The 27084-nt window shown below is 39.8% G+C and overlaps 1 protein-coding gene across 1 annotated transcript in view; it reads left to right on the top strand.

The window, feature by feature from the left end:
• The window catches only part of LOC145539560 (uncharacterized), a 139730-nt gene that overhangs the window by 26415 nt on the left and 86231 nt on the right, over nt 1-27084 (top strand). The window contains exon 5 of the mRNA XM_081573633.1: nt 6596-6981. Coding sequence (XP_081429759.1) covers nt 6596-6981 — 386 coding nt within the window. The remainder of the gene's footprint in view (nt 1-6595; nt 6982-27084) is intronic.

The following is a 27084-nucleotide window of genomic DNA, read 5'->3' as shown; positions in this document are numbered from 1 at the left end:
GAAAGCACCAGAACATTTGATCTCACATTCAGAGGACCCACCTTGAGTCTCGGATCTAAAATCCATTTCCTTCCATAACTGAAAGGTAGGATTAGCCTGACTTCTAAACAGACTAACACATGCTCCAGTGGAGATACTGACTTGATGAACCAAGCTAGCCCATGCCAGAGTTGCGTTTCCTCTTCTTTCCTTGGAGGCGGCAACAATTAAAGTTGCTTTAGGATTTGTTTTGAGCACGTTCAGAGTAAACAGTGCTCCTGGATTGTTCCAGAAGCCCATTAGGTTTACAAAAATTAAAAGTTTAGCAATCAAAGTCTTTGGAAACAAGTAAAAATAGAAGGAAAAGTCAGTTTTAATCCAAACAGCTTTCAGAATGCATATGATGGGAAGAGATGAATCCAATATCCATTGTTTTCTGAAAAATAATTCAGTGATGGGGAAGCAGGGTTCTTTAAATAATTAAATTTGGGAACATCAAGGCGATTGTCTGACTCGTTTTCTTTCGTTCCTGGCGTAAGATTTTGGATACCTCCTTTGTGAACTGACAGCAAGCCTGCATTCCAAAACTGAAGAGGGCCTTTCTCGTCAATTTTGTGGGTTGAAAACAATTGTGTTATCGGTGCACATTCCGCTCCATCGATTCGAGCTTGCACAGAGATGCACTGTGACAAGGCTCACTGCCGCGGTAATCTTTCCAAACCGCACAGCCTCGCACAGCGTTATATCCAAGACAAATAGCTGGTTCTGGAGAACTGACTGAGCATACTCACGGATGTTAGCCATCAAAACACAGAAAGTACACACATTAGACAGCCTGCACTCTTTTTATATCATAAAAAAAATGTGAAGAGTTGCCTCTGGAGAAGAAGGAGAAGCAGCCCTTTGAAACCTAGATAGATGGAAGGAGAACTCAGGTTAGAGGATGGGGCAGCTAATCAAATATGTCAGGTCTGGGTACCACCTCTTTACATCCTTTCTGGGGCATGGAGAAATAAAAATATATCTGTGGAGAAATAAGATAAGAGTAATAATTGCATGCCACAGATGTTGATCATTCTCTGTGGACTTATAAAGAAAGAAGTAAAATTGTCTTACCTGTATTTATGTCACCCACTCAAGGCACAGAGTGTAAAACTGGAGGCTGATGTGGCTTCAGTTCCTGACACCAAATAATTCTGGTGCTGGTGTCTCAGGGTCTTTTCTTTCCAGTCAATGTTTTTTGTTTTTTTTTTTTAAGTGAAGATAACCGTACAGTTTATGATTTGTAGTGCTGGCTACTCAATTAAAAGATAAAAAGAAACTCTATTTCTGTTTTGTAGATAAGTTCATTTGTAGCCTTTTTTTAGATTCCACATATAAGCAATATCATATGATATTTGTCTTTCTCTGTCTGACTTACTTCACTCAGTATGACAATAGAAAATAAACTTATGGTTACTGGGGTAAGGGAAGGAGGGGTAAATTGGGAGATTGGGATTGACATATACACAATACTACATATAAAACAGATAACTAATGAGGACTCTCTATATAGCACAGAGAACTCTACTCAATACTTTGTAATGGCCTATATGGGGAAAGAATCTTAAAAAGAGTGGATCTGTGTGTATGTATCACAGATTCATTTTGCTGTACAGCTGAAACTAACACAGCATTGTCATCAACTAGATCTTAATAAAAATTTTAAAAAAAAGATAGAAAGAGCACCTCAACAATAGGTAAGTACTCAAGGCTGCTTAGTGGCTGGGTTCTGTTTCTGAGCATTTCCACTCTGAGCGCTACAGGCCCTTTTGTTGTCCAGTTGGGTCCCCTCAATGACTTGGATGTCAGTAGTGTCTAGTGGGTTCTGCACCCCTGGCATTGTCTCCCCAATGAGAAATGGTCTTAAAGATCTGGGGGCTTCCTTTCTCAAATCTGGGCCAGGACTACTCAAGGATTTCAAACAAACCCCATAATGAGGCTGAAACTGGGCATCAGCAGGTACTCTGGGATGAAAGTGCAAGTAAAGCAGGGACTGAAATCCACGAAGTGGGGGCCCAGTTGCTTTCATGACACACACTTTTGAGCCAGCACATTTGACCAACGCTCACAACCCCTGCCCGAGCCCCCTTCTGCCCCCCAATCCCTCTTGGATTGATTAAATTGGCTCAAGATGACACCAATAATTGGCTCAAGATGGGGCTTCGACAGGCCCAATGATCCATATCTTCACATTCCCTAAAATCAGTCCTTTCAGCTCTGTGTTGGATTTAGGATGGTTTACATTGGCTCCGTCACAAACATTTTAATAAAGTCCCAGAGAAACCGCAAACGGGTGACATCATTGGATGGTGTTAAAAAAAAAAAAGAGTCCCATTTTGTAAGAGAGAGGCTGGGCCTCTGGAGTGTGATCATGGTCTGTCCGCCCTGTTTGGTCATTCAACAATCATCTGCTGTAATTAGGACCATAATATTTAAAATGGGGTGCGAAGGCAGAGGTGGGTAGTGGCCGGCAAAGGACATTAGCTAACAAGGCAAAAACAAGTATGAATATTTTGACATAAGGTAGCCAAGAAGATGAACGACCACAGGGCGGGTGTGTGGCCCTAGGGCTGAGGGGCTGGCAGGCTGGACCTGGTGGAGGCGCTTGCAGCACTGATGTGAGGACAGCCCCCTCGTCCCCTGTCCCAGGACACGGAGACGGATGGCACAGCCAGGCTCCGGAACTGAGGACCTGAGGGCTGGAGAGGGGAGCGGCTCAGAGCCCAGGGATTCTCATTAGGAGGGCTTCTTGCGGAGGGGTAGGCTACAGGGAATTTTCATCTTCTTTATACTCTTCTGTTTACTTACCCTGAACATCCTCTAAGGGCTTATATTGATTTTACAATCAGGAAAAATATCAGCAATGCTTTTTCAAAAATTAGTGTAGCAATTGTGATTATGCCCAATGATTATAATTACATATTAGACTGAAAATGTCCAGAGTAAAATGCACTATTCATGTTAATGGTGGTTCTCTCTGGGTATCTAGACGGATGAGCCTTTCGTCTTTTGCTCTTCTTTGAGTTATTTTCATAGTAGACAAAAAACATTAAAGAAAAGTGAAACACTGAAACCTGAAGAAAATAAATTTGGTTCATTTGGGCATGGATTAAAATATATGTGTTGCCCTGTCCCTCTGCAAAAAATAAAAGTTGCTGTTTTAGTTTTGTATTGTATTTTAAAAATATATTTCACTTGCATAATTATTAACTGACAAGAAGCAAGATATTTGAAAGTGGCAGAATCCAGCCTCCCAGCTGAGGAAGGGACACACGCTGATCTCCCTGAGTGTCGGGACCACACTGTCTGAGGTGAGTGGCTGTGCTCGTGGGTCCCCCACCCCCTGCTGTTGCTCCCTCGGAAAGGGCTAGCACATTTGATGTGTGTCTCCTTGTCAGCCTGCTGGGCTGAAGTCATGTCGGAGATTTCCCAGAATAATCGAACCATTATGGCCATCACAATTAATTGACTTTTCTGTGACTCAGGGTCAGTCTGATGCCAGAACCTACCTTGATCGTTTTTGTTACTGAGAGATTTCAGGATTGTTTTGTTTCATTTCCTTTGTAAAGGTATTCCATAGTTTTATGGTTCACACTGGAGGCGGGGATCTGGGAAGCTTAGAGTCCATATAAAAAATAAAAGAGTGAAACATAGACTGTATGATGTTTATGTGTGCACACTCCTGCATGCCTATGCACATTTGACTTTTTTTTCCTGCATTTTTTAAAAGGCATCTTTTAAAAGCCGAATCTGGCCATGACTTCTTGCTAATGCCATGCCTCACCTGGCTGATTGGTGTTCAGGCACGTGGAGAATACCTATTGGCTTAACTAAATACAATACACCTAACGTGAAGTCCTATTCCTCATGCTAAACAAATGCACGAAATTTGCACAATGCAAACTAACTGTTTTTGCTCCTGTTTGACCCCCCAAATATTGCTGGGATTATTTTTTCCTCCCAGCTTCATTTTTTCTCAGAGGGAAAGTGGAAAGGAGTGAGACGGACTTGAGATGAAATCTCTTTTCTGTTTCTTGCTGTGTGACCACAGGCAAGTTGCCTAACCTCTCTAAGACACAGCTTCTCTGGTCTGTAAAACAGAAATAGCATCCATTTCTGGGGGTCATTTGCAAACTGTCTGGCATGACCGATGGAAAGCACCTAGCACAGATTCTGTTTTGTCCAGGTTGACAGAGGAAGGTGAAATTTAGAAGTTTAGGTGGCATGAGAGAAGAACATTGAACAACGATGAAAAAAGATTGTAGTTTAAATCATAGCTGATTCACTCTGGGAGATTCATATCTCCTCTGGGAGCTCAGTTTTCCCACTTTTAGCACTGGGGAGGCAGAAGTGTAGAGTGTGTGGATTAGTCAAGAGCCCGGGTCAGGAGTCCAGCTGCCCGGGTTCGAATCCCCACCAGGTGACCTTGGGTCACTTCACTGTACTGTGTAAATTTCCTCCTCGGTAAAACAGAGGCGTTGTGAGAATGAATGTGTGGATATCCTTGCAGCAAGGTGGCAGTGAGGTGTAATGAGTACTGTGTGAATGTTAGCTTCGCTTACAAGGATGTTCTTTGAGGTCCTTTCTGACTCTCAATTTTTCATTTCTGCTTCCTCTGACCTCAAGTTTTCAGAGAAAGGCTGATTTTTATTTTATTCTACAACATGAAGGTAACTGCAAACATACTGTTCAAAGAAAATAAAAGGTACTTTTCAGGCTTTAGTCTGCAATAACTTAAAGAACAGGACCCAGAAGAAAAAAAAAAAAAAAACCCAAGGACCCAGCACTGTCTTGATTCTGTACAAATGTTCGCCTCCTTCAAAGAGGCAAGAAGGCAAGTGCTGCCAGATCTGATTGTGCAGACCCGGAGGATCTGATCGCCCGTCACTAAGGCCACTAATCAAATTTCCATCCAATATGCTCACGCAGGATTTCCTGATCAAACACTTAAGCTGCCCCTCTGCACCCCCATTAGCTAACATGTTTTATATGCAGAGGGGTCATCAAAAGTGTAATTGCCTTAAAGAAACTTAATCCTGCATTCTTGTCAACTCGAAGATAGTTAATAATACTCGCTAGCTGATATTTTTTTTCCAACAGCAAGAACACACCAGAAATTAGGATTTTGTTTTTAATCTTCCTCTCAGCAGATGTTGAAACCTAGGTGAACTGTTATCTCTCATGGGCCAGGTTAAGAAATAAAAAAAGATGAATTTTCTCTAAAATTAGTTGACTTTTCTGAGAAAACACATTGCTGCCACACGGTGCTAGAAGACTAGAATGAGCTGCGAAGATACAAACCCAGTGGTTTTTCAGAGTTGATGTAACATTATTCTGGCCTCCAAGTTCAGACTTTACATATAAATATTTATAAGGATATTGCATTCATTTTACATCATATTAATTTGATCAGCTTGCATTTTGAAGGGCTGCAAAAGTTTACTAGATGCTGAATGAAAAGGTGCCCCACAAAATGAAAGTACAGCAGAAGAAAGGGATGATGTGATTGTTGATCTCAGTGTTATTTAATAGCTATTGTATTTAATTGGTAAATATGTGGTATATATGACATTGGTAAATTACGTGGATATATTCTAAACATATCATTTGCCTAATGTTTCAATATATTGCTATGTTTTATGGCTTCTAGTATTCTTGTTTGATCAGTTTATCAGGGAATTATTTTCTTTGAAATTGAGGGTTTATTTAAAAGCTCTTATCTCACAAAGGTGTTTTTCATATTTGAAGCCGATTTTCTGATTTCATTTCAAATAAGCACTAAGTGCAAATGTGTTTTGGGTTATCTTTGCTGTGTTTTCCCTCTTTTGTTAACAGGTTGAAACTAGCTTTGACCTGAGAAGCTGTCATGTTTGTCATATCTGTGTGCAGACGGGTGTCTGCACATGTGTGTTTGCGCACGCACACACACACACACACACACACACACACACACACACACACACACACACACACACACTGTCACGGACACACCAACAGCCCTCGCTGGGACTTGCAGTTTGAATGAGAAAGGGCCCCAGTCAGGCTGGGACAAGCAGGTCAGGAAATTTAACCTGACTCTCCCAACCCCAGTCATCATCAGCAGGGTCTGAAAAGGCCAGGTTTGTCAGGACTCAAGGATCCTTGGTGTCTGAGTGGCAAAACCGATTTGAGGTCCTGTCTGTCCTGCCCTAACATTTGCCCCAGGACTCCTCCACCCTCACTGACTCTCCCCTCTTCCGTGCACGGATGCCCGGTGTCCCCTGATGGAAGTACAGGGTGACTGTGATTACCCCTGGCTCCACTTTAGGGTAAAGTCAGGGGTCACTTGCATGGACTTGTTCGACTGCTTTGGGAGGACAGAGAAAATGTGTTCCTTGTGTTTGTGGGAGGAGATCAGAGCCTGCCACGAGGGCCTGGGGAGGCCAGCAAGAAACGGGCCCATATAACAAAGAGAGGAACGTGGGACACGTTTCAACCATTTGTGGAGATCTAGGTAACCGGACAAGCCTGTGGGGGAGGGAGGGGCCTCCCTTCTTTCAGATGAGAGATTAAGTGGCTCATCGATGTCATAAAGGTCTTCAGCAGAACCTGCCCCTAGTCCCTAGAATAAAACCCAGCCATGCCCACCTCTGCAGCCCTCCTTCTCTTTGTCCTCTACTCCACTGTGCCCCAAGCAAGCACTGTGCACTGGCCCCTGTGGGCGACACACATGTGCACACAGTCACCCCCAACACAGCGCTCCCTTTGACTTCGAAGACTGTGCCGTCTGGAACTGTGCAGACAGAAGAGAAAGGACATTTCCTGTCTGTCCTAGATATCTCTGGGTGGGACACCCTGCGAGGAAGTCCTCAGCCATCTCAGCATCAATTGTCACACGTGGAGTCATGGGGAGGCTTGGGAAGAGTACTTTCCAAATTTCCATCAGCACCTCCCTCCCAACCACCGGAAGTAAAGTCTCAGGTAGATAAATACGTCAACTAAATAATAAATAAAGAAGTAAATTACAGTCTAAGACAATTCCATATCCTTATTAAGCAACCTTAGCTCTGAGGCAAATCTCCTAGCCACTTCCCTGTGTTCTTAACAAATTTCTGCCCTGATCCTCTTCTGTATAAACATTGAGGCAGTCTCTGCTAACAAGGGGCTAAAGTGGCCATTTCAACATATCTCATTTATTTCCTTATTCTTTAAAATAATCAGGGTTTTGAATTGGGCTTAAACCAGCTTGGGTGAGACGGAGGCAGAGAAACACTTCATTTCAGGACAGTTTGAGCTGCTAGTGGAAGACTGGTTATTTGATTGCTCCGAATGACCCATGTCTAATCTGAGAAAACAGTCAACAGTTTGACTTTTAAAGTTTTTTTATATTTGTTTATTTATAGAACAATTTGATATTTTGCTAGTTGAAAATAAAAAGGTCCATAACAGATGAATGCAAAACTCATTGATATGTAAAATGCCATGAACTCAGAGAATGTCCATGCTTAAAAAGCCCCTAAATGTTATGGACCAGCCTTCCCATTTGACAGATGGGGCTGCTGAGACCTGGAGGGAAAGGACTTCTGCGGAGTGGCAGTGTGAATCATCAGGCAGCAAATGATCAGTATTTCTGTCGTGTGTGTTAGTCCCTCAGTTGTGTCCAACTCTTTGTGACCCCATGGTCTGTAGCCTGCCAGGCTTCTCTGTCCATAGAATTCTCCAGGCAAGAATACTGGAGTGGGTATCCATTTCCTTCTCCAGGGGATCATCCCGACCTAGGGATGGAACCTGGGTCTCCTGCATTGCAGTCAGAGTTTTACCGTCTGAACCATCAGGGAACTGGGGCATTTTCCAATGAGTTTATATAAATAGAATAGGATGGTCACAAAGAGAATGGCCTTAGTTACTCTGGACAGCCACATAACTTGACACAGCTCAGGAAGTAATTCCAATGTCAAGAGTTTCACATATTTTTCAACTTTGTTTTACCAAAACGCATCTGCTGTTCAGAAACATCCTCACGTCTTCTAGGAGAAACATCTCGAAAGGACAATGGGAATATTTTCTATTTTTATAATGATGTCTGATCTTTTACCTTTGGGAGATTTGTATTTAAACCAACTCAGCTTGCCAACTTCCCTTAAAGAAAAAGTCATTAAATTTCCAATTGGAAATTTGAGAATAAATGAGAGATTTCAAATGAAAACAGCAAGGAATTCGGTAAAGGCATCTGATCCGGCATCATATTCCCAAATCTTCTTTAAATTAGCTCTATGTCAAAAGGCTATGTGGAAAGACCTTTCCTTTTGTCTGATAAAGGAAAAATTGGAACAATATCGCTTCACTTTAGGATCCAGGCGATCATTTGGTTTCATTCCAAGGGGAGTTTTTTTTTTTTTTTTCTTTTTAAACTTTGGTCTGTAACTGCACATGTGTATGACTTTAATCAATTTCTCCCATAACTTTATTGCCATGTAAGCTATTCTCTACTTACTGACCTTCTGTCAAATCAGACTGGTGGATCTTGTCTGTGATAGGGCATTAGCTCCATCAGCAGAGAAATATTTTAGTTCAATGTATATAACATTGCTTTGGTAGAAGAAAATAAAGGTTCTTCTGCAAAGGCAGCTGGAGAGCAAGATGAGTTCATTGCCCCAGTGCCTCCTGGGGCTGTTCCTTATCAAAGCATGTGATTCCGTATCAAAAAAACGTGACCATGGAGAAACACTTAAAGACCCATGACTCCATTAGAATCTCCTCCAGTTTCACCCACTGCTTTCTCCTGGGCTCACAATGACCAAGATAATTCTTTACCAAGACTTAAAGCATGAGTCTGTCCTAATGGGAAGGTCCTTCCAGAGAAGCTATGACCCCACAAGCCTGATGCCATCTCCCATTCTAAGATCAGCCTGGCCCTTCAGTCCCTCTAGTGATGTGAGTGTCTCTGATGCGGGGCTCGAGTCAGAGGGAGCAAAAGTCTTAGTGGCACAGACTTCCTGGGAAACAAAGACAGACTAGGTTGCAGCCAAGTCATTAGGCCAGGTCTGAGACTGTTGTTTCTGGAATCTGTGCTTCATTCCTTCCTCCACTTGTTCTATCAACAAACATTGAGGGACTTCCCTGGGGTCCAGTGGTTAAGACTCTGCATTTCCAGTGCAGGTGTGTGGATTCAATCCTTCTTTGGGGAACTAAGATCCTGCATACCATGTGGTGCAACCAAAAAAAAAAAAAAAGCAGCAACAACATAAAACACTAATGAGTACCTACTCTGTGTCTCTGTGTCAGTCTATGCCAGGAACTTATGGCCTCATGCCATGGGGCCTAATTGTGAATTAACATACTCCAGAAAAACATCTACTTTTTGCTTTATTGACCACACCAAAGCCTTTGACTGTGTGGATCACAATAACCTGTGGAAAATTCTCACAGAGATTGGAATACCAGATCACCTGATCTGCCTCCTGAGAAATCTGTATACAAGTCAAGAACCAACAGTTAGAACTGGACATGGAACAACAGACTGGTTCCAAATCAGAAAGGAGTATGTCAAGGCTGTATATTGTCACCCTGCTTATTTAACTTACATGCAGAGCACATCATGCGAAATGCTGGGCTGGATGAAGCACAAGCTGGAATCAAGATTGCTGAGAGAAATATCAATAACCTCAGATACACGAATGACACCACCCTTATGGCAGAAAGTGAAGAAGAACTAAAGAGCCTCTTGTTGAAAGTGAAAGAGGAGAGTGAAAAAGCTGGCTTAAAACTCAACATTCAGAAAACTAAGATCATGGCATCCAGTCCCATCACTTTATGGCAAATAGATGAAGAAACAATGGAAACAGTGACAGGCTTTATTTTCTTGGGCTCCAAAATCATTGCATATGGTGACTGCAGCCATGAAATTAAAAGATGCTTGCTCCTTGGAAGAAAAGCTATGACCAACTTAGACAGCATATTAAAAAGCAGAGACATTACTTTACCAACAAAGGTCCATCTAGTCAAAGTTATGGTTTTTCCAGTGGTCATGTATGGATATGAGAGTTGGACTATAAAGAAAGCTGATCGCTGAAGAATTGATGCTTGTGAACTGTGATGTTGGAGAAGACTCTTGAGAGTCCCTGGGACTTCAGGGAGATCCAACCAGTCCAGCCTAAAGGAGATCAGTCCTGAATATTCATTGGAAGGACTGATGCTGAAGCTGAAATTCCAATACTTTGGCCACCTGATGCGAAGAACCGACTCAGACCCTGATGCTGGGAAAGACTGAAGGTGGAAGGAGAAGGAGGCGACAGGATGAGATGGTTGGATGGCATCACCGACGCGATGGACATGAGTTTGAGTAGGCTCCAGGAGTTGGTGATGGACAGGGAAGCCTGGCCTGCTGCAGTCCATGGGGTGGTAAAGAGTTGGACACGACTGAGTGACTGAACTGAACTGAAGTATGGAATAGATGTCCCAGAATTGAAGGAATGGGCTACTTTCTTTAAGTCCAGAAATTGCCCAGTGTCCTTTCCAGGAAGTACTCTTCCCATCATGTCTGAATCTTAGACCACAGTGAAGTATTTGGGATTCTTGAACCAGTTGAGAAGTAATGAGAGAATATTTCAGGCATTTAGAACAGAACCAAAATTTTTGGCTCTTTACAGGTACATTTTCTCAGAAAATTCTCCCTACAGGAAGAGATGTAGTGGGAGGTGGTTGGAATGGAGCCCAATCCAAATCTTTGTTTCTTTCTTGTTAGGATATCCATAAGTCTGTTTCTTCTCTTATCACTTCTCTTTCTACCCTTCCACATCCAAACCCCTTCCCTTAGAAAGTCTAACTTTCATTAAGAGTTTAGGAGCTTTTCTGCCTTTCTCCAACAACCGTTTAGATCTCAAGTAAGAACTGGGAAGGCAGTGTTCAGGCAAGCCCCAGTTGTTTATTTTGGAGCTCTTGTGTGAGGACCACAACAGAATTTCTATGGTTGCTTTTTTGCTGTCAATTCCAGGGGCTAGAAGATGGCTTTCTTTGTCCCTGTGTGATATGGGGCACTGCTTTCTCTTCCTACTCTAGCCTGTGGGCTCCCTGAGGGCAGGGACTGTATCATGTTCATACTTGTGTCTCCAGAACCCAGACAAGATGGTGCTAAGAGAGGGCTCCTCAGGAGGAATAGTGAAGTTGTGCATAGCATCAGCCCTCCTTTTTGAAACTCCTAGAACCCATATTAAATTATGGTGTAGTTTCTCTTTCCTGCTTCTTTACCCTCTTCTTCCATCTTCTGTTTTTCCTCACTTTGTTTTTCCAGTAACTAGTAAACCAATGAATGAGATCCATATGATTTTGCTTTTTGGAATTGTGAAAAAATCTTCTGTAGCATGATGATTAATTTCCTCTAATTGCTCATGTATGTTTGGGGAAAATGGATATTGTTAGTTTGTTGATTATTAAGTTCTATTTATAGCTATTAGAGCAAGAAAGTTATTCATTTATGCCTCTACTTACTTTTTTCTACCCGATTTGTTGATTTCTGAGGGCAAAGTGCTGAAGTCTCCCATTTTGATGATAGATTTATCTGGTTCTCCTTTTGCTTTCTTGTTTTGCTTTATGTGTTTTTAATTTTTGAGTTACGTGTATAAAGACTCATGATATAAATCTTCAAGGTGTTTATTTATCAGTATAAAACATCCCTCTTTGTCCCTTTAAATGTCTTTTTTTTTCTTTTTGGTCAAGCATTCTGTTTTCTGATATGAATACTGTTACATCTGTTTTCTTTATCATTTGCTTTATATATATTTTTCTCTTGAGAAGGTTTCTTTTTTAAAAGAAAATGGAAGAGTACAAAGATATAAAATGCACAAGAATTCACACAACCCAGAATCAATAACCATTGACATCTTCCTTTTTCTCTTATGTTAAGAAATAAAACATCACAGTTAGACCTAAAGGGTGTCTTCACTTTCATTCCCTGTCTGCCCCAGAATACCTGAAGCTCCCACTATCATGAATCTGGTGGATGCTCCTTCCATTTATTTGTTGCACTTTTACAGTGTGCAGGCCATTCCTAAACAGTATACAGTATGATTTTTATAGTGTTAAGCCTACATAAATGTTGTTATACTTGATGTAGCATTCTACCCATTTCATTTTAAACTCACACTGTGTATTTAAAAAATTCACCTTGTTGGAATAGATAGATCTTCTTCTTTTCTTTTAGCAGCTATGTAGACTGAAGTGACTTAGCATAACACATAGCACACAGAATGGTCTTATAATAAAACACCACCTTTTATTTGTATATTTACTCACTGGTGGACATTTACATAGTATCTTATTTTTCTACTCTTACAAACAATGCTGCCAGATACATCCTTGTACATGGCTAAATATTGCTAGATCTTTATCCAGACACTGCATCATTCACCTCTCTGATTACACATGGGAAGGAATCTCTTTGCTGTGTACCAGTAAGTGGAACCTCTGAATCATATAATATTTGCACTGGCACTCTTAGTGAATTCTGCTAATGGCTGTACCACTGTCCCCCCAGCAAAAGAGGACCCTTCTCTCTACTTCCTCATCAGTACTTGATTTTGTTACTACTTTAAAATATTTGTCCATCTGTCAGATGAAAAACAAAATATTTTTTGTTGTTTTCATTTGCATTTCCATGGAGTTGAACATGCTTATTGGCCTTTAAACTTTCCTCTTTTAGGGCAGGGTATGTGGAGGGGAATGTCATTTTTCCATTCCTTTGATACTTTCCTTTTTTTTTTTTGCCATCAGATCTGTGAGTTTGAAGAAAAGATTTTAATTTATTAAAATTATTAAAAATTTATTAAATTATTTAAATTTCTGAATGCATTCCTAACATCTTGTCTTTTTTGCATGTGTTTTTCTTTCTTATTTGTTGTTGTACTGATAAAGTTTACTTAGCTTCATTTTTATTCTGTGGCTGTGTATAAATTTTTATTGTCAACATGTAAAGATATTACATTCATGTATATAATTGCTAACATCTTTCTTTTGATCTGGAGTCCATCCTCCATTATTTAGAGAGGGCTCTTAATACTCTGAATGACTTTCAAAAATTATTAGGAGATATTAATTGGTTACAACCTACACTGGGTATCCCTAATTATGCTTTGACAAATTTATTTAATACTCTAAAAGGAGATACAGATCTCAACAGTCCACGAACACTTACAGCTGAAGCTAATCAAGAATTACAAGAAATTAATCAAGGCATACAAGAAAAGCAATTATCTCGAATTGATATTCAGCAACCTTTAACTGCTTTAATTATGCCTACAGCTCATTCTCCTACAGGAATAATATGGCAAGATGAATCTATAATTAGAATGGGTATTTTTACCTCATAAACAAACAAAATTATTGACTACCTATGTAGACCTTCAGAGAAGGCAATGGCACCCCACTCCAGTATTCGTGCCTGAGAAATCCCATGGATGGAGGAGCCTGGTAGGCTACAGTCCATGGGGTCGCTAAGAGTTGGACACGACTGAGCGACTTCACTTTCACTTTTCCCTTTCATGCACTGGAGAAGGAAATGGCAACCCACTCCAGTATTCTTGCCTGGATAATCCCAGGGACGGTGGAGCCTGGTGGGCTGCCGTCTATGGGGTCGCACCGAGTCGGACACGACTGAAGCGACTTAGCAGCAGCAGCAGCTATAGATGAAATGCCTTCTGAATCCTTGGATATATGAAAATGCCTGTAGTCTGCTTTCACATTGGAATGATTGTTTGGCTAGGTATAGAACTTTAGATTCAATATCTTTTATTTGATTTAATTTAGTCCTCAAAACATTATTTCTCCATTATTTTCTTGCATTTACTGTTGCTTGTAAGAAATTTCTTCTTAATACAGTTTTTATTCCTCTACATATTATTTTTTTCTTCTCTGAGAGTATCTAGAAATAAAAAGAATTCTTTGTGAAACTATGATATGTGAATTATTTACCACTTATTTACTATTTATCATTGCATTCACTGATACTCATTTTCAGCCAACTTACCACTTGCTTTATCTTTTTAATTTTGGGGTCTTTAACTTTGAGAAATTGTCTTTTACTATTTCTTCCTTTTCTTTGAACATTTGGTGTTTAGTTTCACCATTTTCCCATCTCTTATCACTAATCTGGGGGCTTCCCTGATAACTCAGTTGGTAAAGGATCTGCCTGCAATGCAGGAGACCCCAGGTTCGATTCCTGGGTTGGGAAGATCCCCTGGAGAAGGGATAGGCTACCCACTCCAGTATTCTTGGGCTTCCCTTGTGGCTCAGCTGGTAAAGAATCTGCCTGCAAAGTGGGAGATCTGGGTTCAATCCCTGGGTTGGGAAGATCCCCTGGAGAAAGGAAAGGCTACTCACTCCAGTAGTCTGGCCATGAACTATATGTGCATGGGGTCACAAAGAGTCGGACACAACTGAGCGACTTTCACTTTCACTTTCTATCACTAATCTACACTTCCATTCCGCCTCTCCACTGGCATATATTCCACTGCTTTTGGTGTGTATCCATGCCCTATATAGCGTTTTTGTTTATGTACATATTTTTTCCCTCTTTTTCTAGACCTCAAATGCAGAAGTGAATTTATCAGACTCCTCAGTTCATGAACACTATCATTATTTGTCTATTCAGGCCACCTCTCTTGTTTTATTTATTCCATTTTGTTCCCTCAACTATTTCAACTCCTTTCTCCTCCTCTTTGGACATTTCTATGTGCCCTTATAAAATGTGTAGGGTTGTTCATCTGTGAAGATGTTTTCAACTTATACCCTTATACACTTCAGAGCTTGTGTGTCTTAATTTCTCTGAGCACTGGTGTTTTAATTTTTTTTTTAATTGAGGTGCAGTTGATTTACCATATTATATTAGCTTCAAGTGTACAACATAGTGAGTGACTCAAGAATGTTATACATTATACCGCATTTATAGTTATTATATTGGTCATATTCCCTGTGCTGTACAATATATTCTCATAGCATATTTCTTTTATACATACTAACTTGTGCCTCTTAGTCCCATGCCCCTATGTTGCCCCTCCTCACTTTCCTGTGCCCACTGGTAACCACTAGTATGTTCTCTATGTCTGTGACTCTGTTTCTTTTTTGTTATGTTCACTAGTTAGCTTTATGTTTTAGGTTCCATGTATAAGTGATAGCATACAGTATTTGTCTTTCTCTGTCTGATTTATTTCACTTAGTGTAATACTCTCCAGGTTATTCTATGTTATTGCAAATGGCAACATCTCATTCTTTTTTTATGGCTTAATTGTATTCTATTGTACAGATATATTACATCTTCTTTATCAGTTCATCTGTTGATGGACTCTTAGGTTGCTTCCATATTTTGGCTGTTGTAAATAATGCTACTGTGAACATTGGGATGCATGTATCTTTTCAAATGAGTGTTTTTGTTTTATTTGGATTTATACCCAGGAGTAGAACTGCTGGATCATATGGTAATTCTATTTTTTAGTGTTTTGAGGAGACTCCATGCTGTTTTCCACAGTTGCTATGCCTATTTACATTCTCACCAACAGGACAGTGTTCCCTTTTCTCCACATCCTCACCAGTGTTTATTATCATCACCAATGTTTGTCTTTTTAATGATAGCCATTCTGACAGGTATCTCATTTTTGTTTTGATTTGCATTTCTCTGATGATTAACAACATTGAGAATCTTTTCATGTGCCTGTTTGCCATCTGTATATCTTCTTTGGAAAAATATCTATCTATTTGGTCCTCTGCCAAAGTTTTAATGGGGTTATTTTTTATCTATTGAGTTGTATGAGCTGTATATATATTGGGATATTAAATCCTTGTCAGTCATATAATTTCCAAATATTTTCTCCCATTCAGTAGCTTGTCTTTTTGTTTTGTCAATGGTTTCCTTTGCTGTGCAGAAAGTTTTAAGTTTAATTAGGTCCTGTTTGTTTGCTTTTGCTTTTGTTGCCTTTGCCTTAGGAGACAGATATAGAAAATATTGCTACAATTTATGTCAGAGACTGTTCTGCCTCTGTTTTCTTCTAGAAGTTTAATGGTTTTAGGTCTTTAATCTGTTTTGAGTTTATTTTTGTAAATGGTGAGAAAAAAAATTCTAATTTCATTCTTTTACATGTAGCTTTCCAACTTTCCCAGCATAATTTATTGAAGAGACTGTCTTTCTCCATTGTATATTCTTGCTTCCTTTTTCATAGATTATTGGGCCAGAGTGCATGGGCTTATTTCTGGACTGTCCATCCTATTCCGTTGATCTTTGTGTCTGTTTTTATGCCGTACCATGCTATTTTGATTACTATAGCTTTGTAGTTTGGTCTGAAGCCAGGGATTGTGACATCTCCAGCTCTGTTCTTCTTTCTCAATATTGTTTTGGCTACTCAGGGTCTTTTGTATTTCCATACATATTTTAAAATTATTTGTTCTAGTTTTGTGAAAAATTCCATTGGTATTTTGACAGGGATTGCATTGACTCTATACAGTATTTTAACAGTATTAATTCTTCCAATCCATGAACACAGTATATCTTTCCATCTGTTTATGTCATCTTCAGTTTCTTTCTTCAGTGTCTTATAGTTTTCCGAGTACAAGTGTGGGATGTCTACTTATTCAAATCTCCTGTATGTCCTTCAGTGGTGGTACTGTACATTTCCTGTTGAGATAATTCTTAAAGGACAGTTATAATCCTGAGGGATGTCTTATTTTATTGTTACATTTCTAGTTTAGAGAATGCTATTGAGTTTTGTAACTTGATAGTATATCTAACTTGCTAAATTCTCTTTTAGTTTTAATATTTGTCTATTGTTTCTGTTGGTTATCCTTGCCTGGGGCTTTTGGAAGGATAAGCTTTTGAAATACTTAGCTGTTGCTGTGTATTTTGTGTGTGTGTGTGTGTGTGTGTGTGTTTGAAATTTACATAAGCGATAAGGTGCAGACCTCTTTCAGTTTCTTTTCTTTTTTGTCACTCAACACATTTTCAAACATATGTATCTCAACATGATTCCTTTTGCTATTTGCATATTTTTTTTGGTCCATTTTCTTAGTGGTTAAATCCTAGTTTGTCCCCTATGAGAAATAATGATGTGAAAAAGCATCCTTATATATGTTTTTTTTACTTTACTTTTTAAAAATTTATTTTATATTGGTATGTAGTTGATTAACAATGTTGTGTTAGTTTCAGTTGCAGAGCAAAGTGATTCAGTTATACATGTACAAGTGTCTGTTCTTTTTCAAATTCTTTTTCCATCTAAGTGATTACAGTATATTGAGCAGAGTTCCCTGTGCTATACAGTAGGTCCTTGTTGGTTATATGTTTTAAATATAGCAGTGTGTACATACTCCTATGATGTATAATGGAACTGTGCACTGATTTTGCCACAGAAGTATCAGGAATGGAGCTGATAGTTGATAGAGAATATGCATACCAAATTTCATTAATTGCTTCCAGATTTTTCTCCAGCATTACTGTACTACCCACGTGTAGGTGCTGAAACCGAGTTTCTTCCTCTGCACACCATTTGTGTTACTTGTTATTATTCAATGTTATGATTTTTACTACTCTGTTGCCTCTCTTATTTTGTTTGATTGATAATTTTCTAATTACTAATATCTTTTCATAAAATTGTTAGTCAACCAGGTTTTAATTGCTCTCTTTAATTTGCAAGAGTTCCTTTAAAATTCTGATATTAATTCTTGCAAATATCTCCTCCCAGCCTGCCACTTTTTCCAGCATATTCACTTTTTCCAGGGTATCTTTTGGTGTATATTGTTTGCCAGGATAATTCCTGGATACTTTGCTCTTTCTGCTGCTACTGTGAATGGCATCTTGTTTTCTTATTGTAGTTTAGTTGATTGTTGCTACTGTAGAGAATAGTATTGATTTTATCTTTTGGTGTATATTGTTTGCCAGGATAATTCCTGGATACTTTGCTCTTTCTGCTGCTACTGTGAATGGCATCTTGTTTTCTTATTGTAGTTTAGTTGATTGTTGCTGCTGTAGAGAATAGTATTGATTTTTTGGAAATTGATTTTGTATCTGGCAACCTTGCCAGACTCTCCTATTATTTCTATTGTTTATTCAGTTCCGTTGCATTTTCTATGCTGATAATCAAGTTATATGCAAATACTGAGTCTTATTTTTTCTCTTCCTGTCTTTTACCTCATTTCTTTTTCTTGTTTTACTTTGCAGGCTGGGACTGCCAGTACTAGGTTAAAGCAGTGATGATGGACATCTTTAATTGTTTGCTGGTATTAGAGAGGATGTGTCTAAATGTTTTCAATGGAGTTTAAGGTTTACTCCATGTTATAGTCTGTAATAATTGTCAGGGTAAGGAAGTTCCAGCTCTTCTAGTTTTCTGAGACCTTTTATCGTAAATAGTTAGGCTGTGCTTTTTTTGCACCTAAATACAGAATAATGTAATTTTCTTCTTCAGTCCATTAATGTATGGATACATTAATTTAAAAATTTTATTTCACTATAATGTATTCTTTTAAATACTCTTTTGGATTCAGAGTACTAGCTATTACTGTCTTGTTTTCTTTCCTTATAAGGTCCATATCTGGCTTTGAAATCATGGATAAATGATTCCAGTCTCACAAAATGAGTTGGATAGCCCTTCCTTCTTTCTGTTTTTAGAACAACTTGTATAATACAAACTTTAACAATTTCTTAATTGTGTTCGCCTTTTCTTAAAGTCATCTAAGCCTCAGATTTTTCTTGGTAGTTGAAGAAGGCAGTAGCAATGAAAGTAGTCTTTCACTATATAATTTCTGTTTTTTAATGTTTATTTTATTTTCAGTTTGTCTTTTACCACATTTGACAATGTAAATTCTTTCCAAAACTTTCTGTATTGCTGTCACTTACATTTTTCATTATTAATAAGTTATTTTGGGACTTCCCTAGCAGTCCAGTGGTTAAGACTCCATGCTGCCAATGCAAGGGTTGAGGATTTGATTCCTGATCGGGGAACTGAGATCCTGCATGCCATGTGGTGTGGCCAAAAGATTAAAAAAAAAAAAAACTCGGTTGTAACTGTAATTATTTCTTCCTTTTTCATCCTGAATTTGCTTATAATTTTCTCTTTTTTCCTTTATTAATCTTGATGAGTTTGTCCATTTTATTTGTGTCTTTACAAAACAGCTTAAATATTTTCTATTGTTTTATTTGTGTTTTCTATTACTGATTTCTACCCTTATTTTTTCTTATTTTTGCTTTGGAAGTACATATATATTCTTCAAGCTTCTTAATTTTAATGCCTACCCTTCATTTGTAGTCTGATGAATGTATTTAAATCTATAAAAATTTCTCTAAGTACCATTTAGCTGTGGCCTATGGGTTTTACATGTAGTAGAAATCAGATACAAGTCTTTCATAAAATGTAACTTTAAATTTTAATCTTTAGTTATACTAATATTTTTATTTCTGCTTGATATATCAGTTTCTGAGAAGAGTATATCAAAACCTCCCAACTAAAATTATTGACATCTATTTTTCTCTATTATTGGTCATTGTATATTTTGAGGATATATCTTTATCTACATATATATATATATACATATATATATATGTATATGTATATAATTTCTTATAAATGTAATAGTCCTTCCACTAGGGTGTAGTTTTTTTTCTCTTTATAAATTTTTTGTATTAACATCTATTTAATCTCATATTAAAGTTGACAATCTGATTTACTTTTACTTTTAGTTCATATTTGCATATAATATCTTCTTCAACCCCATTTTTTTCAAATTTTATATACTCTTCTGCTTGAAATATTTTCTTCTGGGAAATAATATTATTTGATTTTTTAAAGAGATCCATTCTGATAGTCTATCTTTTGATTGATGAATTTAATCTGAGTACACAGCTTACTACAACTAATATTATGTTGGGACTTATTTTGACTTTTTTGTGTCCTGTTTTTATTTACTTTCCTTTTGTATTGTTTCTATTTTCCCCTTTCCTGAATTCCATTGGCTAGGTCGAATTTTCTTCTGCTGATGTGAATATTGTGCATTCTATATTTATTCTTATGTGTTTGCCTCTAACTTTGCAACTTATGCTAATTGTCAGTCTTCTCCAACTTTCCCCTGAATATGACAATTTTCTTAGTCCTCTTTTACTACCTTTTGGTTTTCTCCCTCTATCTCTCATCATATATTTCATCTAGAATTTTAATTCTGGAGTTTCATGAATATGCCTTTTGACTTACTAGAGCTTTTCTTATTTCTATAATTAACTTTATTAATTTATTTGTCCATCTTTATATCCCATACCTAGGGTTGCCAGATAAGATGCAAGATACTCAGTTAAATTTGAATATTGCGTATGAGATATTTATGCTAAAAAATATTTATTGCTTATCTGAAATTCAGATTTAGCCAGATGTGTTGTTGTTGTTTCTGTGTTTTTCTTCTATCTGACAACTCTATCCATATTTTGTAGAATTCTCCAGTATCTATTTCTCTATTTCTGAGTATGTTCTCCAGGAGTTATTTCAGTGAGGGTTTGTGGTAAAGTATGCAGATTTTTGTATGATTGACCATCACACTTTTTTAAGATTTTTTTTTTTTAATGTGGACCATTTTTAAAATCTTTTTTTAATTTATTACAATACTGCTTCTGTTTTATGTTTTGGTTTTTTGGCTATGAGGCATGTGGGATCTTAGCACCCCAATGAGGTATTGAACCCACACCCCTGCATTGAAAGGTGAAGTCTTAACCACTAGACCACCAGGGAAGTCCCCACCCTCACATTTAAATGATAATTTTGCTGGGTATATTATTCTGGGTTCAAGTTCTTTGATGTCAGCTCTTTGAAAATAATGGTCTCTTACCTTCTTGCATTCTGTGTTGTTGTTGAGAAGGCTAATGGCAGTTTGACTCTTGTTTCTTTGTAGATAATTTGTTTATTCTCTCCAGCTACTTAAAATTTCTTTCTTTTTGTCTTTGATATTCTTTATTATCATTGTAATGTGCAGAGTTTATTTTTCTTATTTACATTGTTTTCAATTTGCAGGTCCTTTCCATCTGAGATCTTATCTTTCTCTAATTCTGTGAAATCCTCAGTCATTATTTCTTCAAGTATTTCTTCCTTTGTTTATTTTTGTCCCTATTTATGGGAGTTCACTTGTTGTGTAGGTTGATATTTTTTCCTCTTACTTTTTAATCTCTGAACTTTTCTTTCATATTTGCCAATTCCTTCAAGATACCTTCTGGGCGAGCTCCTCAACCTGATCATTGAATGTGCCAATTCTTTCTTCAGCTGTAACCATTCTGCTATCCCACCAACTGCTATCTTCAACTGTTCATTGAGTTCTTTGTTCTAATTACTATGTGTTTCTTACCCAAGATTTTCAGGTGATTTTCATTTGTGACATCTAGTTCCTGCTTTTTGTTTCCAGTATTTTCCACATGTCTTTAAAGAAGTTTAATATACCTATTTCAAATTATTTTATTTTCCCATTATTTTGTTGTACCTGGTAGAGATTGGTCAGTCTGTCTTTTCCTTATAGCAGTCATGCTCCTTAGATGCCTCCATATTTGTCCTTATGAATCCCTGGGTGTATTAGTTACCTACACTGATGAAATGGGGAGATAGTAACTGAGGAGAGTGGTTCTGTCCCTTCTCCTAATGTGTTTGGACAGGGAGAGATGAGGTGGGTGAGTCACAGAGTGAGGGATGTCTGGAGTAACAGTCTCCATATGTACCCTGGCACTGCTGGTTTGTGCCAACCTGACCATATAAACTGCAACCATCTGGCCACTTGGCTGTGGAGGTTAGGAGTGGAGGAGAGAAAGCAGAAACCAGCCAGTATTTCTTCACCCACTTCTACTACTACTCCACACCCCAGTGGGACTTGAAAGCCATCTCAGTAGTACCTGGTTCCTGTTTTTCTGGGCTTCCCTAGTGGCTCAGAGAGTAAAGAATCCACCTGCAAAGCAGAGACCCAGGTTCTATTCCTGGGTCGGGAAGATTCCCAGAAGAAGGGAATGGGAACCCACTCCAGTATTTGTGTCTGGAAAATTCCATGGACAGAGGAGCCTGGTGGGCTATGGTCCACTGGTTGCAAAGAGTCGGACATGACCCAGCGACTAACACTTTCACTTTCACTTTCCTGTCCTTCTGCCTTATAGGAGTCAAGGAAAAGACATGTTATTTCCAGAGAAATGTGGGAGAGAGAAAAGGACAGTCCAAAACTCCCCCCACCCCATCCTGTCTCCCACTCATGTTGTTTCACTGTTTTATGCTCTGAGCTGCCATTTTTCATCCTCCTTCTCCCAACATACACATCATAATATAACTGCCTTTTGTTGCCCTGGAGTGGTGTGGTCATCTCGGAGTTTATATATCAGTTTGGAAGTCTTATCACCTGCAGTTTGACTTCTGGGGTGTCTCCAGGGCTGGGTTCCAGAGCATGAGCCTGCATCTGTGTTGGTTTGCCTTTTTAGAAGGATGCTGTGTCTTCTACTTCCTCAATAATTTACCCACCCACACCCCGTTTTTGCCTCTTTCTCTTCTCCTAGAACTCATATTTAGATACTGGAATTTATACATCTTTCTTAATTATTCTTTCTTAATTCACATATAATATTATATTAGCTTCAAGTATACAAGGTAATGAATTGATATTTGAACACAGAGTGAAATGGTCACCACATTAAGTCTATTAACATCCATCACCATACATATTTACAAAATTTCTTTTTCTTGTTAGAGTTTTTTAGACTATCCTTTTAGTGACTTTCAAGTGTGCAATACAATAATATTAACTGTAATAATTGACTATAATTATTCTTTTTACACTTTCTGGTCATTTATACCTTGGCCCTAAGTTGTGAAATTAGAACATCCTTCTAGCATCCAAATTTACTCCTCAGTTTTGTCCATTTTTGATTTAGATTTAGTGTGTTAAATTGTTTTAAAACTGTGATGATCATATTTTTCATTTCCAAAACCTTTGATTGTCTTTTTAATGGTCACTTTTGTTGCTTATGTTTCAATACTTTGCTTTCAATTATTGGCATCCTCTCTTATCCCTCTGAGGACATTTATATACTTTTATAGCTGCCTTCAGATTGCTTGTTAACTGTCTTTCCTCAGATATCATACCATTTGTTGACTTTGGTGTCTTCCTTTCATATATTGGTGATTCTTCTATGTGTAGTTTTCTTTGATTTTGAGATTTCCTGTCTTCTGACCTGTAGATGCTGTTTGTTCTGCTTCTGGTAATTTCTTTTCAGAGGGAGGGATAAATGTGAGTACGGAGAAGAGAGACGTGTAGAAATGGTATGCTTCTCTTGATGAAGGTGAAAGAGGAGGGTGAAAAAGCTGGCTTAAAACTCAACATTCAAAAAATGAACATCATGGTATCTGGTCCCATCACTTCATGGCAACTAGACGGTAGAAACAATGAAAACAATCTCGGACTTTATTTTCTTGGGCTTCAAAATCACTGTGGACAATGACTGCAGCCATGAAATTAAAAGACGCTTGCTTCTTGGAAGAAAAACAATGACAAACCTAGACAGCATATTAAAAAGCAGAGATATTACTTTGCCTTTTACAATGGTCCATATAGTCAAAACTATGGTTTTTCCAGTAGTCATGTACAGATATGAGAGCTGGACAATAAAAAAGGCTGAGCGCCAAGGAACTGATGCTTTTGAACTCTTGACAGTCCCTTGAACTGCAAGGAGATCAAACCAGTCAATACTAAAGGAAATCAATCCTGAATATTCATTGGAAAGACTGATGATGAAGCTGAAGCTCCAATACTCTGGCCACCTGATGTGAAGGACTGACTCATTGGAAAAGACCCTGATGCTGGGAAAGACTGAAGGCAGGAGGAGAAGGGGACGACAGAGGATGAGATGGTAGGATGGCATCAACAATCAATGGACATGAGTTTGAGCAAGCTCTGGAAGATGGTGAAGGACAGAGAAGTCTGACCTGTTGCAGTTCATGGGGTTGCAAAGAGTCAGACATGACTGAGCGACTGAACAACAACAGACAGGAACATCGAGACTCATCTTGAGCTTGGAACAACCCTGGAATTGTGCCATAGTTTCACAGTGGTCCCCCATTGAATGTCTTGGACTGGTTTTCTTACCACTGGCCCAATCCCATCTGTGTTCTGTCTTTTAGAAATTTATCTTCATTTCTGGTCACCACTGGTACCACTTCTAGTGATGTGTGTGTGTGCATGTGTGCACATGTGTGTGTTGATCATTTTAAGGATTTATGGAAGGACAGGCAGACACATGTGCTCAATGTGCCATCTTGATGGAATCTCCATTATTATTTTATTATTAAAAGTTAATTTATTGTTTAAAAATATTTTTATTAAATATCCAGCAGATAGAAACTGCACAGAATAGTAATTCAGTAACCACTGAGTATAGAACAACTGTGAATTGATGTACAAAACCTGAGAACCATGAAAGATCACTTTTTATGGGTTCAGGCTCTTTCTCCCTCCCCTGAGAGAAGCAGGACCCCAGGGCTCTGCAGCCCCAGAAGTTTATGGTGACAAGGCCTCTTTTCTGCAGACCCCATGGCAGCTGCCCAGACACCCCTGGGAAAAAACCCTCCACATCAGTTCAAAGGCAGCAGCTCTGATCACTTGTATCAGCTGCTTCCATCTCCCCCAGCAAGCCTTAGCACAGGGACCTCCTCTGTGTTTAGCAAGGACACAGGACTTAGAACTCAAAGTCTGGACAGCCCTATGGCACCCCGTGGCCTGTCACAAGGGCTTTGTGCACCAGTGGACTGAAGTCCTTCATTCTTCTACCCACAGAACTCTGATCACCAGGTCTCAGAATCTCTCCTCCTCATCTCCCTTCCCCTCTTCCTCTCCCTCCTCCTCCTGCCCTGCTCCTTCCTCGTTTCCTCCCCTCCTCCTCCTCCCCTCTTCTTTCTCCCCTTCTGCTATACTTCTTTCCCCTCCTCCTCCTTATTCCATGTCCATCTCCATAAATGTAGACCTTTAAAAACAAAGCTCATTTGATGTTGACTCCAGGCAACATCCCTCTCTTTGTTTTTCCTACCACACAACTCTAAATTCCCCATGGGAGAAGACACCCAGCATTCAGAAGCTTAAGGTTTGCTACCTGCCTGTGAGAAGCATGCTAGAATTCTTTTAATGGCTTTACCACAGCCAAGGTAGCATGCCCTCAATTCTCTATTACTCTCCTAGGGCACTGCTGTTACTATTGTTGTCTTGCAGATGTGCTTCAGGCTGCCCCACCCAACCTTCCCCATGGGCACAAGGCTGTTTCTAGAGACGTTAGGGTAGCCCCTTGGTCTGTTGTTGTCTGTTGCCTGTCTGGTCACTCAAGGATGGGGCTTGCCCCTTCAGCTCTCTCCTGGGGTTCTGAGGGGTCCATTCTGGCTCAAGAGAATAACAGGTAGTGTCCTAGTATGGGGGACACCCCTGGCCCTTGGGTCATTCTGGCCTTTCCTTCCAGGACAGCCCTTAGAGAAGGGCCTGTCCTCTTCTCAGACACCACATCCTGAGAGGGGAGCTGGGGAAGTCTTTAACCCTTTTTATGGGGGAAGAAATATGATAGTTCTGACATTTCCGCTGAGTCGGGGCACTGCTGGAGTCTGGAGAGGTGAGAGGAGCCAGGGTCAAAACTCCCCACTTCAGCCCTCTTCCTTCCACCTCAGACAGGGTGCCCTGCCCAGAAATGGCTAGAGATGACAATTGCTAGGACTGCACTAGCCCAGTCTTCAGAGACCAGAGGTGGCCAGACCTCTGGGTCAGCAGTGGACCCTTGACTGTTCATCTTTTAAATATATATATATATTTGGCTGCGTTGGGTCTTAGTAGCAGCACTCCTAATCTCTGATCTTCATTGAGGCACAAAGGACCTTTAGTTGTGACATGGGGGATCTAGTTCTCTGACCAGGGATTGAGCCCGGGCCCCCTGCGTTGGGAGTGCAGAGGCCTAGCCACTGGGCCACCAGGAAAGTTCCTTGACCGTCCATCTTGACCAGCCGTCCTCTACTTGTCTGGGGCCTGGGGGTTTTCTCTGTGGCTGCCCTTGCTTGGAAGTAAGCCTTGGGGCTCCTTCTGATCCCAGGTTCTTAAACCCATCTCAGGCCAGACCCACCCCACTTCGCAGGCACACAGGGACTCAGGGAACTGAAAAAAGCCATGGCTCTGGTTACCGTGTTGTGTCCCTCTAGCCTGTTGCCAGCTCTGCTCTGGTCCCCGGCAGGCGTGACAGGTGTTTAGAGGCTGAAGGAGTCTAGCTATCAGGAAATATTTGCTGAGCCCAGCTGAGCACAGCGCCCTGGGCCGTGAAAAACAGAACAGAAGCTCAGAGCCTGGCTCCTGGGGCCAGAGTGGGCGCCAGAGGTACCCGCTCACCGGTGTGGCCCCTCCACACCCCTGGCCTCCCTTCACCCTGCTGCTGCCCCAGGCCTTCTCCTGGGGACGGCCCGGCCGGGGTCCATGGGAACGTGAGGCTCTCCTGGCTCTTGTTTGCCTCAGCTAATCTCAAGAATGCACTTGTTTTCCCTTTTGGTTTGAGAAGTCCTCGGCTCTCCCCTTAATGTCGATAGAGCTGGGGACAGAGGCCGTGGGAGCCAGAGGGCAATGATCCCTGGCTTGTTCTCTTGCTGGCTGCATTTCTCTCTTTCCAATTGTTTCTGTTACTTCCTGCCTCCATTTCAGCTTCTCCTCACAGTTCCCAGAAACTGTGGAAATAAATGTCCTGAATTCTGGACATTTCAACCACCTCTCCTTCCTGTGAATCTCCTCACAGTGGCCAGTACCTTGCAGGTGTGATTATCTCTGTTTTACAGATGAACCTGGAGCTTAGAGAGGCTAAGTTATTGCTCATGGTCACATAGCAAGTGAGAGGAGAACTGGAGTAGAGCCCAGGGCCCTCCTACCTCTGTTCCAAGATTCAGCTCCAGGGCAGTGATCTCACTGGACATCCATTGTCGGTTATTTGCTGTTTCCTTCACTGAACTCTTAGTTCCCTAGGAGAAGGAATCCTGGTCTTCATCTTTGTATTCCTAGGCTTGGTCCAGTGTCTGGAAACATAGGAGACACTCAGTGGATGTT

Source organism: Giraffa tippelskirchi, chromosome 2 (genome assembly GCF_054371585.1).
Source record: "Giraffa tippelskirchi isolate mGirTip1 chromosome 2, T2T-mGirTip1v1.2.pri, whole genome shotgun sequence".
NCBI classification, from domain to species: Eukaryota; Metazoa; Chordata; class Mammalia; order Artiodactyla; family Giraffidae; genus Giraffa; species Giraffa tippelskirchi.
The sequence above is the reverse complement of the archived record's forward strand: the minus strand, read 5'-3'. Positions and strand labels throughout refer to the sequence as shown.